General features: G+C 47.9%; 5 protein-coding genes across 5 annotated transcripts; 2 read left to right on the plus strand and 3 right to left on the minus strand.

Moving 5' to 3' along the window:
* Positions 1 to 418: 418 nt before the first annotated feature.
* N7487_004322 (uncharacterized protein) lies at positions 419 to 1,512 on the plus strand (the record flags this gene model as incomplete). Its single annotated transcript, XM_056872069.1, has 2 exons — positions 419 to 684; positions 753 to 1,512. The coding sequence occupies 2 exons, from the start codon at positions 419 to 421 to the stop codon at positions 1,510 to 1,512; spliced, it is 1,026 nt and encodes a 341-aa protein (XP_056729789.1).
* A 957-nt stretch (positions 1,513 to 2,469) lies between these two features.
* On the minus strand, positions 2,470 to 3,984 carry N7487_004323 (DNA-binding domain-containing protein; the record flags this gene model as incomplete). Its single annotated transcript, XM_056872070.1, has 1 exon — positions 2,470 to 3,984. The coding sequence occupies one exon, from the start codon at positions 3,982 to 3,984 to the stop codon at positions 2,470 to 2,472; it is 1,515 nt and encodes a 504-aa protein (XP_056729790.1).
* Positions 3,985 to 5,872: 1,888 nt separating this feature from the next.
* Positions 5,873 to 6,375, minus strand: N7487_004324 (arsenate reductase; the record flags this gene model as incomplete). The annotated part of the gene is made up of 2 exons (XM_056872071.1): positions 5,873 to 6,078; positions 6,141 to 6,375. 2 exons carry the CDS (start codon positions 6,373 to 6,375, stop codon positions 5,873 to 5,875), a joined length of 441 nt encoding a protein of 146 aa, XP_056729791.1.
* Positions 6,376 to 7,062: 687 nt separating this feature from the next.
* N7487_004325 (anion exchange family protein) lies at positions 7,063 to 9,210 on the minus strand (the record flags this gene model as incomplete). The annotated part of the gene is made up of 7 exons (XM_056872072.1): positions 7,063 to 7,307; positions 7,366 to 7,789; positions 7,849 to 7,992; positions 8,056 to 8,259; positions 8,331 to 8,506; positions 8,574 to 8,929; positions 8,981 to 9,210. 7 exons carry the CDS (start codon positions 9,208 to 9,210, stop codon positions 7,063 to 7,065), a joined length of 1,779 nt encoding a protein of 592 aa, XP_056729792.1.
* Positions 9,211 to 9,762: 552 nt separating this feature from the next.
* On the plus strand, positions 9,763 to 11,989 carry N7487_004326 (SET domain-containing protein; the record flags this gene model as incomplete). The annotated part of the gene is made up of 7 exons (XM_056872073.1): positions 9,763 to 9,963; positions 10,027 to 10,104; positions 10,170 to 10,538; positions 10,596 to 10,640; positions 10,705 to 10,931; positions 11,013 to 11,574; positions 11,648 to 11,989. The coding sequence occupies 7 exons, from the start codon at positions 9,763 to 9,765 to the stop codon at positions 11,987 to 11,989; spliced, it is 1,824 nt and encodes a 607-aa protein (XP_056729793.1).
* Between the last annotated feature and the right edge of the window lie 949 nt (positions 11,990 to 12,938).

A 12,938-nucleotide genomic window follows, 5' to 3' on the forward strand; every position in this document is an offset into this window, starting at 1 on the left:
GTGTCTGAGTCGTTTTTAAGGCGCTCCCTTGATGTGGGGCAACTACTCCATTTTTTTCTCGGTCACCCGGAGTTTCCATTTGATACGGTACGCCATATTGGTTTCTTTGCTAAATGGTGGACGAGCCACTCTTTGCCAAAGCATCCACTATGACGGTCTGCTTAGCCATCCAAATATGTATTCTTCCCACGTTTCTTAGTGCATGACGTCAGTGATAGCGTAGGGAATGGTGGTCCGTGCCCAGAAAGCCTTGGCGCCGATCGAGCCCTTGCGATTTCCTCTTTGGGAAGACTTGTGAAACTGCGCCCTATTGGTTTCCTAAACTGGAATCGCTTTCAAAAGAGTTTTGGAATAGCCCTTATTTAATCGATTATTACTATAAAAGATGAATTCACAATGGCAAGAATCAGAAAATCCAATGGAAGAAACAAACAAGACCGCGCCGTTTCTCGGCCAACTTAAGAAGGATTCTGTCGCAGACTGCATTGGAGCTACGCCATTGGTCCGTCTCAACCACCTCCCCGTTGCGATTGGTATTAAAGCACAGGTGTATGCGAAACTCGAATACTTTAATGCGGGTGGTTCAGTGAAGGACCGCATCGCCAAACGCATGGTTGAGAAAGCGGAAAGAGATGGGACGATCAAACCCGGAGATACGTTAATTGAGGCTTCAAGTGGCAACACGTGAGTCTGAAAGCGGTGGTACGAGCAGTAAGCGAGAGGGCTAATGCCATAGCCATATGACGGAACAGTGGAATCGCTATTGCCTTGATGGCTGCCATCAGGGGCTACAAATGCATCATCACACTATCGCAAAAGATGTCGCTTGAAAAGGAGCAGATTTTAAAAGCTTTAGGAGCGAAGGTCATTCGTACTCCAGCCGGTGTTCCCATCGACTCTCCGGACTCTATCATCAGCGTGGCACGGCGTCTTCAGAAGGAGATCCCGAACTCTTTCATCCTGGATCAATACACAAACCCTGATAATCCGGCCGTGCACGAGTTTGGGACCGCGGAGGAGTTATGGTACCAGACAGAAGGACAGATCGATGTTTTAATCAGCGGAGCTGGTACCGGAGGTACCATTACGGGCACAACAAGAGGTCTTAAGAAACGCAGCAAGGATATCCTGTGCGTGGCGGTCGATCCAATTGGATCAGTTCTTGCTCAGCCAGACGAGCTTAACAATCTCAAAGCGGAATACAAGGTTGAAGGAATCGGGTACGACTTTGTGCCAGAGGTCTTGGACCAAGCTGAGCCCGACCTCTGGATCAAAACCTCTGATCGCGACTCTTTCCAGTATGCACGACGCCTTGTGCAAGAGGAAGGGCTTCTCTGTGGAGGGTCCTCGGGTGCGACTATTGCCGCACTGGTCCAGGTAGTCGAAGCTCGTCCCGAGCTCAACGCGGAAGACAAGCTCGTTGTCGTTATACTGCCGGATAGTCTTCGTAACTATCTGACAAAGTTTGCCAATGATGACTGGATGGCAGAGCATGGTTACAATGCTCTTTGAGCGCGGCTGCACTTTGAAAGCAACTTTCGCCGCGTCGCTTCAACCAATGGCCGATGTCGCGTACAAACCGTCGGGCGGCACCTACGTCATTAACAGTCTCGTCAGTAACATGCAATGGCTTGGACTATGAAAGAAATCGTCCTCTTACAAGACTTTGATACCGTTAGCAATAACAGGAGAAGCGATAACAACAAGGCCTTTTGATTTATTAACTTAACATTACTATCGGAAAATTTATCTTTAATTACATTTTGGACTTTAGCCTTCTTAACATGGTTTATTAAGATCTAGATAACCTTTTTTCATATCGTTGCTAAGTCGGATTTAAAGCCTTTTAACTGTTATCTAAAGTCAGTGGATATTTTTAGTCAATTTAGTAAAGAACTATACCCTATAGCTAATGTCTTGAACCAGAATATTGCCTAGTTAGGTGAAGTTGAATATATAGGGTGACGCTATTAACGCATAGCATGGTTTAGGAGTTTGAAGTCTAGGTCCTTGGGATAGTGAGTAGGGGAAGGGCCTGGAATGGCCTTTTTGGGCGGGTTGGGAGTTGGAGCATTGAAAGTATGGAGGAAGCTGGACGAAAAAGGGGTTGAACGATGCACAGTGCTATCCACAATAATAGATCTGTAGAACGTCGTGACCTGGAATGCCTCAATATTGACAAATCCTTACATTTTCTTTTACTGTTTTGCGTTCTCACAAGGGCAAAAAAAAGACTATGATCTCCAAACTGTTTCCTTGTTTGAGGAAAATGGAAGCTAAAAAGATACCAATCCGAAGGTTTCGCACTTTGGTTGGATAATATGTATTTCACTGTTTGCTCTTAGAATTAGGTCCCTCAACGATAGAAGCAGTAATTTGGTCTCCAATAAACCTCACCCGATAGTTATATTTTTGTATTACTAATGGCGCTTTGAGATCGCCTCATTTCTATTGTGGCATGGGACAAGGTCATGAAGGATCATTAGACCTGCGGAATTCCGCAAGGCATTCAGGGCTTTGCCAGGCCCAAGGCATCCACGGGTCAACCGGCGGTGCAACGTGGACACAAGATTTAGGTGGGCTCTGTGGCTCGTTGGTACCCGTTGTGTTTGTTGTCCACGGGAGTGGAAAAGATGACTTTGGCAAGACCGCGGCCGCATCGTTAGTCGTTGTGGACAAAGATGGGCCTAAGCCCATTCCATCTTTAAACAATTTCAGCCATTCTGCACTATCTGCTGCAGTTTGATTCCACGGATCTTCATCGCCGTAGACAAAACACCGTGCTTCATGTTGGATAGAGTCATCGGTTACGGGAACTCCAATCGCCTGTCTTTCTCGTACAAAGCGAATCAAGCGTTCTGTCAACTGTTCGAATGGAGTTGGCTGGATATATCCTTTTCGGTGTGAACAAGACTCATTCTTGGGACTCCGATCGATGTCATTACGCGAATTTGGACATCGTGTTGAAGCACTGAAGGGGTTGATGCCAGTAGATTCAGCACCAATGAGATAGGGCGGCATGGCATTCTCTACGGCAAGGGCCACCGCAGGATCAAGACCGCGACAGCCTTTCCAGTCCTTCATGAGGAGACCTTCCCGAAAATGGGCTGCAAGGTGATTATTCCGGTCCGTCCACCGAGTAAAAGTTTCCTTACAAAAGCCACATCGTGAATTAACATGTGTCACTTCTGACCTCCATGTTTCCACCCGAGAAATACCGTTCTCGGTTCCATGCACCAAGCGCAGGTGCTGGATTAGATGGTCTTTTCGATAAAACGTTCGGAGGACGGATGGCTTTTGCTGGCATTCCCAGAAGCGATGGTCACCAACATGGGTGTCGGATGGATTCTCTATATCGCAATAGACGCATCTTGATAGAGTCGCACCTTCAATCGCATAGGTCGGTCCGAATGGCGCGCAAGTCCAACTTTCCAACGACAGATGCAGGCTCTTCTCATGCCTTACCCAATCATGTTTTGACTTGAACATGTCTGTGCAAAACGTGCATTGGTAAAGCCGTCTTGGTGATTGAGTACGACCACGAGACACAGGTGACTTTTTACGTTGGCGTCTGCGTCGGCGCCGTGTTGGTAGTCCCGCATAAAAGCGTCCAAAGGAGCCCGATAGGTTCGACACAAAGCTATGGGCTGATGACGCTGAGCTGCTCGAGCCACTAGACCTGATTGAGTCGGACGCAGCAACTGATGATGTTGACCGGTGAGACTGTCGATGACCGCGTTCTGAAAAAGTTGCCCCTTGAGGATGTTGTCGCATCGTATATGTTCCTTGGCTGTTGCTGAGTCTGATAGAGTTCACTATATCACTCAATTCAACAGCTTCTGTCTCTGGCGGGGAGTTCTTCCAGCGATCCAGTGGGCTCAGTGCCAGCCCATCATCGTTCGTTAAATCAGGTAAATCGGGGAACAGTGAGAACTGCAAATCAATTTCATTCAAAAAAGATGAGGGAAGCTCATTATCCGACATAGCGGAGCGTTTGGATAATGTTCAAATGTTCCTGCGTGGAAACCTTCCAAGGAAGGTTGGACCGGATTGATGACTCATCCACGCCTTTCGAGTTACCTGATTAAGAAATGACGGGTTGAGGTTATGACCTGCTAGCCAATAAGAGCTATTTATCGTCTTCCCCCATACCCCACTTCCTGATTAAAATGAAACACTGCAACAAGGCACTGGGCATGGCAAAAGCAAGCCTGGTCATATCTGTGGTGATCCTATCCACTCACTGTCCCAGATTTCCAGGGGTTGACTTCCTCAGGCCAAGTTCCAACGATGATTATATTTTGCGGGTTAGCCTTTGACACGTCTGACGCAAGTGTTTATTACTCTTGCATTTGTTGTAGATATTATTACCAAAAGCTTAAGGCTTTTGGCGTAATCTATTATTGATATTCATTATATATTGTACATGAAACAGCCGCATTGAAAATTTCCAATATTTCGCATTGTCCAGCTGTTTGTGCGAGATGGATTGGGCTTATTTGGTCATTATCCAGAATGTCAATGCGTGCCCCAGCGCCTACCAACAATTCAACCGCTTTTCGATGTCCCGCTCGCGTAGCATAATGTAAGGCAGTCCAGCCATGAAAACCATGGATATCAGGATCTGCGCCATTTCGAAGAAATATAACGATAACTTCGTCATGTCCATACCGAGCCGCCAGTTGCAATGCCGTCCATCCGTGAGATGTAGGCACATCTATATCTTTGTTGCAACGAATCAGAGCCTCAACACCAGCAACATAACCGTTTCTCGATGCAATGTGTAACGGAATCTCCCCTACTGCATTTTTTTGCGTGACAGGTGCTCCATCCTCAATGAGTCGTAAAATAGAATTCATTCGGCGTGATGACGCGGCTCGATGCAGATGGAAGTGCCGCCGAGTTTGGATGTCTTGAACAAGAAAGCGGTAGATAATGGGTTCACATAATTCATTGAAATCTCGACACACTGCTCGTACATTCAATAAGTCCCTTTCATGGCATAGCTTAGTCATGAGGTCAGTAAGGCTGCCTAGGTGCATAAGAAGCCTGGGGCACGTACCCTAACCACAATAAGAAGAATTTCCGCTGGAAGTCGCATTTTAAGCAAGGGCCTGTGTGTTGGGGAAAGGAGATATTTAATGGAGCATCTTGTAGTCCAACCCGATTTTAAAAGAATCGGAATCCGCATGCGCCCTTAATATTTCTACTTTAGGCATTTGGGGGACAGTGCCGGGGCCCCATGTCTCTCCGCCAAGGAAATATCAACTGGTATCCGCCAATCGGCTTTGGATGATGAGCACAGTTTCAGGACGTATAATAAACGCCAATAAATGGAAGCGAGTTGAATCAAGCTAGGTGTACCGCTGAAGCTGTGCAGCCTTTCAAGGGACCCTTTCGGCCGTTCTTTCGTATTTTCCACTTAGTTCAAATTATAATATATTTTATTTTAGGAGTACCAGGGTGTGGGACGGGGGTCATATTTCTTCTCGTCATAGACCTCAGGGGCAAGACTGGGATCCGAGCCAACAATACCTACTCATGAAAATCAGTAACCATCAAGGCGGGGCGAAATTCCCAGACCAGGCAAACGTAGTGCAGTGACATGGCCATCGATGGCAACACGGTCACCAGACCTAAAAAGAACTCAGAAGAAGCGAAGGTCGATTCAAAAATGAGCACGGGATAGGAAAGCTATTGGCGGCCGAGGCATTCTTCTCAGTCTGATGATACACGCTGTTCGGGCACTTGATGTGGACACCTTGTTTATTTTCACGTAAATGGTTTGTGGATTCTCTCTTATTCAACAAGGTGCACTTTGCTAAGAGAACGCGTCAAGCAGCCGAAAACAAGACACAATATCAGATCAGCCTCAGCAAGAGGTCCAATGTTCAGAATCATAACCGTCCATCAAGTCTCTATATTCTTTCTCTCCTTCAGCCCATCCATTAATACCGCCAGTGAGAACAAAACCCCGAGGGTTTTTTTGACTCCCTTTGGAAGCCGAAAAAATGCTTTGATAGGCTGCGTAATCAGAAAACAAGGCAGCGCCCTTAGGACCGCGACCGCAAGAAGATCCTGTCGAAATATTTTAGTATCCAAGGGCTAGGACCGAATAAGGGCCTACAGCTGTAACTTACCGCAAAAGAAAATGACGTCCGATATTTCAGTAGATGAGGAGAGATGGTATAGAGTGGGGATGGCAGACGGGAGACTTTCCATAGGGATGTTCAAAGAACCTTTGATGGTCCCTCCCTTAAAATCGCTCGCCCGCAGGTCGACAAGAATAAAATGCCGTCCGGGCTCTTCACCTTCAAGAAACCTGTTGTGCAGTTCCCCGGCCGATATATGTGCAACTCCTGCTTCTGATGCCATTTGAACTCGCTGAATGGCAGTAACGAATTGTTTGTAATATGCACTGGTCAGATTAACTTGACCCAGGCCGGTATATGTGAATATTGAGGTCCAAAAAAACGGGCCGAGAAAATGTGGTAAAGAAACAAGTGAATAATGGCCAATAATTGGGTTTGTTAAATAATTGCCGAAGCGAGGCTTGCCTTCCGTCCTCTTCTGCCGACGGTTTGGTCCCCTCTCCAAAAGGGGAAGTCTTTAAGGCGCAGACGCACGATTCTCCACAGCAAGCTAACCGCAACCACTGCTGATCTAACCAGAATACAGTAACTAACGTATTTCACCACCGAGCTGCGCACACCACCGAGCTACGCACCCCACCCAAAACGCGTCAATTAATTTAACCCTTTCTTCTTCAACCACCCACCATGCCACCAATACGCTCCCGAAGCTCTAAAAATTCAATAGAGCAAGAGGGTAGGATCTTACTAGTTATCCAGGCTATTAAGAAGCAAGAAATTAGCGCTATTCGCGAAGCATTTGTTATGCAAGTAGGACACAAAATTTGGAGCGAAGGGCTCAGCGTGCTTGGAATCTTTGTGATGAACTCGGCCTACTTGGAGCACTATGATAAGATTAACATCCGTTGGGAAGTCCTTCAACACGTGCAAAGTTCAGCGAGTCCTCAGTTCCCGGGGAAATTGACCCGCCTCAACGATGTAAACTGCCGGCTCGTTGTCTACTGATTCCCCTCTTCTGCTCCGAGTACCGGCGCTCAATCCCGCAGTCCTGAAGACGCTCCTCTCCGGGGAATTTGGGTGGTCCACCAAGGCTGGCTAGAACGGCTTCATTGTTGGCCGTCATATCATCCAGTACCCCTATTTCATCCCCAGAAAACCATTTAGGAATGATCCACACCCGGAATGGGATTAAAGCGATTATCAACACGGGAAAACCTGGAAATGGAAACCTGTTAGTCGCTTTGGTGAAGCCAGACGGGAGGAAAGAGGATACCAATAGCAGCGATTGTCTCGGAGATGGCGACGCAGGCCGCAACTCCAATGAGCTGACACGCAATCCACAGCAGGACCTTGTGGTTCTGCACTCTCAGAAGAGGTTCGTCACGTTGCACAAAACGGTCTTCCAGCATTAAGTAAATCGCTTTCTGCATGATGCCGCTAGATCCAACAGAACCCCATCCCACAATGAAAAATACGCCTGCGAACACCGCAGCAGGCATAGTGTGGAGGACGATCAGGAGGGGGCCCGTCATGGTGCCAATAATAGCCAGCCCCATGACGAAATGCGATACGCGTTGTTCTACCACCGCAGTTGCCTTAACCATCGGACGGCGGATCTCGGCACCCTCTCCTTCCTCAGTTGGCACAATACGGACATCTGTTTCATATACTGTCAAAGAATCTGTGTGTACGGGTGCCTGGTATGGGTTATTAACGATTTCGGCACAGGGTCAAAGACTCGAATTGGCTTTCATACCTGTGGAACCAATCCGTTAGGGAAAGGAATACCAATGATGCCCGAAATAAAGGTGGTGCATCCAAGAAGAAAAAAGTCCCAATGGAACCCAGCAGGCTTCTTCAGTGGGAATTGCCGCGCTTGTGCCGTCAGGCTACTGACGTTCTAGCTACAAAGTTAGCGCCGTAGCTAGGAGTAAGACTCCATTCCCCGGATAGGGTCTCATACATGATCATAATAGAAGAGCAACATAATCAGAAATCCAAATGGCAGCGCCACGAAAATCCATTTAGCGTCCAGTTCCCAAAAGTGAATCAGCCAGCCTCGCGGCTGCGTCGGGTAAAAGGCTTTGCTGATAGGAACACGGGATATATCCACAACTTTGAGAGGACCGGGGATGTGCGAAAATCCCACCCAGAAAATTGTTCCGATCTGTATAGAAAAGACAAGAAAGAGCGTAAGTGATTCCGAATGGTAGCCTAGCGTAATTGGACTCCACGTACCACGTATGCATAATCCGCCAGCAAACCCCGAAAAGCAGGCCTCCAGACGGTACTCGACCCAATGGTCTCCAGGCTGTAGATCGTTAGGAAATAGAGTATTGCGATCACGCAACTCATAAACCCAGCGGTATGCCCCTTGCTAGTGAACTCGCTGATGAGTTCCTCCACACCCTTGCCTAGCCTCGGAGTTAGGTATTGTTCTTCTTGACGTTAAGAAGGTAGTGTTTCGGAAGTACAACTGACTGATGTAGATGGTTCCGACATAGAAGCCGAAAGTTTCGCTCGAGAAATCCGTGGCGTAGCGCATGTAGTCACACATGTTGCACAAAGCAACAATCCAATGGAATATAGCTCCCCATATACCCACCCAACACATAAATTGGGGGTATATAGAGGGCTCGTAGATCTTTATAATGTCATATATGGTGTAGTTGAACAAAGAAATCAACCCCGTAATACCGACGATGGTGAGAGGTTGCACTGCAAGGATGCTAAATACCATCGCCGCTAGGGCGGACGAGAAGAGCGCTTCATTGATGCCATAAAACTGCCCAGTTCTCCGATGCATATCCAGTGTATACGCTATGGCTGGGAGCATACTAGAGAACATGTATTAGCCTTGAGTTTGGTCGCGAGCTAAGGTAACCCACTTCACAAAGTACATGCGTATGATACTGGCGACAGTTCTATACGTCCACGCATCGCGGACATCACTCCAGTAATAGGGAAGACGCCTCCGGACATCGTGGTACATTCCCCTTCCGATTCGAAGGATACGCATGCCCTTCCACCCCGTGAGGTTGTCATAAGTATAGGAAGCATCTAACTTATCTCTCGGCAGAGGCGGAGAGGGCGCCTCAGGATGCTCGGATGTCGGCATTGTAGACAGCTGCTCACGGATGCTATGAATAAGAGAGTGGAAACGAAGAGAAGGATGGTGGCAGCGAGTAGGATGGGCGGCTATATAATTATAAGAGGCCACCAGGAGTGGTGTGCTAATTGCTAGTCTGATGGCCCCAACCAAACATGCCCTAACCAAATCCATCCGAGTCTCGGGTTTTAAAGCTCATGCCATCTGTTCTCGGTGTGTGGGACTCCACGCACACCCAGCATTCCAAGCCCCTTTCCTTTGCTAGATAGATATTTCTACTATCTACACAGGTCAGCACCGCTCGATGTATCGTTCGACCTAGCTCGCTAACCGGTATTCCATATGTTTTTCTCACCTTCCCAACAGCACAAACATATCTGTTTCCTATGAAAGAGCCGAAAGATCCAAAGCCCATTATCACGTCACCGTGAGGTCGTGCCAAGCCAAGCCTGGATTCTCTTGGAATCGGCTGAGTCATCTCATTCTGCCCGGGCAGAATTAATATTTGTGGGCACGGGCGACTGCACCTGATCACGTTAGGTAACAACCAACTCACTGACGATGCATCCGATCGTGCACCACCCAGTCGTGAAAAAGTTATCTGATTTATTCGAGAATACAGATTTCACTAGCCGGCTAGCCTCCACGCTGGCCTCTTTCGGCCCGCACGATGATGTCTGCCTGCGTATTGACGCAGTAGTATGCACTTCGAATAGTCTTGAATCGAAAATAACCACTAAGAATGACAATTCGCTGCCTCTGGTATGAAATGATTTGCAAACCTCTTGGACGAAGTCTTACCTACATTAATAACACTATTTCTAGGGATGGTTGAACATGGAAAACAACCAGACCCTGACTATAACGCCGAGCCAGGTTGCCTGTTTAAAGTCCCCAGTATCGGTAAGTGTAGCGAGTTACGATGGATTAGAGACTATCAGTCACTGAAACAGAGATCCTTGGAATAGTCAAAGTCCGATTTGCAATCCGGCCATGGGTATCCAGTGACCTCCCAGTCCACATGCAAGGATGACTTTGACAATCCCAGGCATAAGACCGTCAGTGGGCTACGACCGTCAAAATCATCTGCCATAGCAGTGGCGACAGAGGATTCAGGGTCAGATAGCGATGCAGACACCGGGACTCGTCTACGACCGTCCAACGTAAGAATCGAACCGTCAGTTCGGCAATTTCACAGCGATACCCGCTTTCCTCAGCGCAGGAAGCCCACAAAGGACGCAGCTGTTCCCACCCTACAGCCCTCTTCTATAGATAAATTTATCGCAGGGATCTGGCGGCAGGTGCATTCCCCTGTCACTTTGAGTGTCTCGTTTCCGGTGTGTTATCCATTGAGTCTACGCCAGTCAAATCCACCATCGCTGACTAAAGCGCAGGACCGTAGACCAGAATTCAGTCTCGGAACTGGTGTCAGTCAAGCAGTACGTGTGAATTCTTTCCACCAGGGCAGTGGGCGTTGTTATATCCTAATAGCGATGTTTATAGGTTTTTCGGGCTATCAATGGTTTGTGCAAGAAATACTATGACCAGAGTCGGTCATCACGGGCTCTGGAAATAGTAGTGCAAGCATACTGGGTGGAATGCTATGAAGCACGGATTGCATCAATTTGTCTCGAGTTCCCAAGCTATACGAACGCCGAAGCTCGAATAGCAGCTCTAAAAGAAGCCTGCATCACATTAACGTGGCATGAAAAGGAGCTCAGAAACAGGATGTAAGTCATTCTTTCGGTCTATAGTTCAAACGCCCCTTCCTCATGTCTGCACGTTAGAACTCATTGTTGATTATTCTCTAGAGCGGTTTGGCGTGGCTACAAAGAAATCAAAGATTCCGGGGGTTGGGCTAGCCTAATATTTGCTGGGTCCGGTATTTACCGTGTGTGCAAATATAAGATAGGTTTTGATAACGGACTCATGTCTCGGTTGCGCCACATCGCTTCTAGCCTTGAAGTCGCCGCAGATACTCTCCACCCTGGTTGGCGAGACCTTCTCCGAGTTGTTAGCCAAAATGGGCCTTGCCGATACTCTGGTCACCCTCATGAATGGGTCACGCTAGATACTAGGCCAGCATTGCCGCTTAAAACCACCTACCCCCATCTGACATTGCCAAACGGCTTCAATTATCAGTTCGTGAATGACTGCGTGATCGATCATAGTGTGTTCGGTGGAGATGACCCTCGACGCGGGCAGGAAATTGATCCTGATATTTGTCAACTGTGTAAGGAACAACAGACCGATGATGTGATCTCCAATCATTGTTCTTGTTTCTCGGCTTTGTTTGGTGGTGTTCGTTATCCCCCTCCTGTCCAGTTGTATAACACAGCTAGTGGGAAGAATAACGGGGTGATCGCCCGCTGTGTACGTCGCATGCAGATATCCCTTCCGGTCTTTGCCAACCGCCCTTAATACAGTGATCACTAACGTTTGGAAGGAATTCGACCGAGGCACAGCTATTGCAGAGTTTGTCGGTCTCGTCACTCAAGGGATTGAAGGTCTGGACGTGATGATGGGCGGAAGCCCAGAACGACCATATCAGGTCTTCCAAGGTCAAATGGGCAATTTTACTCGCTTCATCAATCACTCGTGTCGCCCCAATAGCCAGTTTCAGAAGTTTTACTGGCGTGGAATAGAACGCATACTCGTGGTCTCTCGCGGAGTGACCGCCGGAAGTGAGATTACGGTCGATTATTCGGATTCCTACTGGGGGAAGCTGAAGAAGAACTGTCTATGTGGGGAGACTAGCTGCCGTTTTGCCCATCAGGCAGAGACATAGGCGACGGGCTAACTCATGTGTTTGCCAAATACATTATGTTGCACAAGTGTATCACTCTTCGGTTACAATGCGGACGAGACTACGTGTAGAAGAGGTGTGCCCTCGGGAAAGTTGTGGGAATCTGCAAAATCACTCCGCCAAGCAGCGAGCTGGTAGTTTTCTATCGACTGATATCCGAGGTCGGGATATTGCCATGATCTATCGCAGGCGAGTCGAAATGAATAACGAAGGTTCAAGTTGAACTTGCAGGTGTATGGAAACGTCACAATAGAAACTAGGCGTTTTCATACCTTATATTGGTGGATGGTAGAGGACTTATGAGACGGTGAGAGGCATCAAGAAGAACGACTGCTCAAATAAACCAGGGGCAATCCAAGAACCTCCCGCACGCGGATTCAATTTGAAAAATCCCAGCATTTGCAAGCAAAGTGTCAACTCCCACCACGGGAACCGAAGGCCGGCACCAGGCTCCCAGATAACTTTCTCCTAAACCAGGCTTTCACGATCTGCAACCGATGCACGGAATTGTGACCTACAAGCGGCGAACTTGGTCCATGACCCGCAGACCGCACTTCCTTCACAGTTAGAATCCGTGGCTTTCGCAGATAATAGAACCTCTGGCGACATAGGGGGCAACTGGCATCGCCAGCACAAAGCCAGGTGTCTGCGCAGGGTTGATGGATAACATGGCCACAAGGCAGCTGGCGAAAGACGGCTGTCGAACCTAGCTCTTCCAGGCAAATGGAACATTCGCCCCGAGGGAGTAATGTGGTGTCTAAATAGTCTGTATACAACTTAGTTTTCGGCTCTGGTTTGTTTTGTCATTTTGGACACTCAAGCTCAGGCTGGAATTTGTACAGGGCAACAGACCAGATTTGAAGCGATCTTGATACATTGAATAACATGGTAGGCGTGCAAACAACAGCTCGTATGCTGTCAACGTGCCCTT

The sequence above is a fragment of the Penicillium crustosum genome (genome assembly GCF_028827405.1).
Source record: "Penicillium crustosum strain IBT 35664 chromosome Unknown utg000002l_segment0_segment0, whole genome shotgun sequence".
Lineage (NCBI taxonomy): Eukaryota > Fungi > Ascomycota > Eurotiomycetes > Eurotiales > Aspergillaceae > Penicillium > Penicillium crustosum.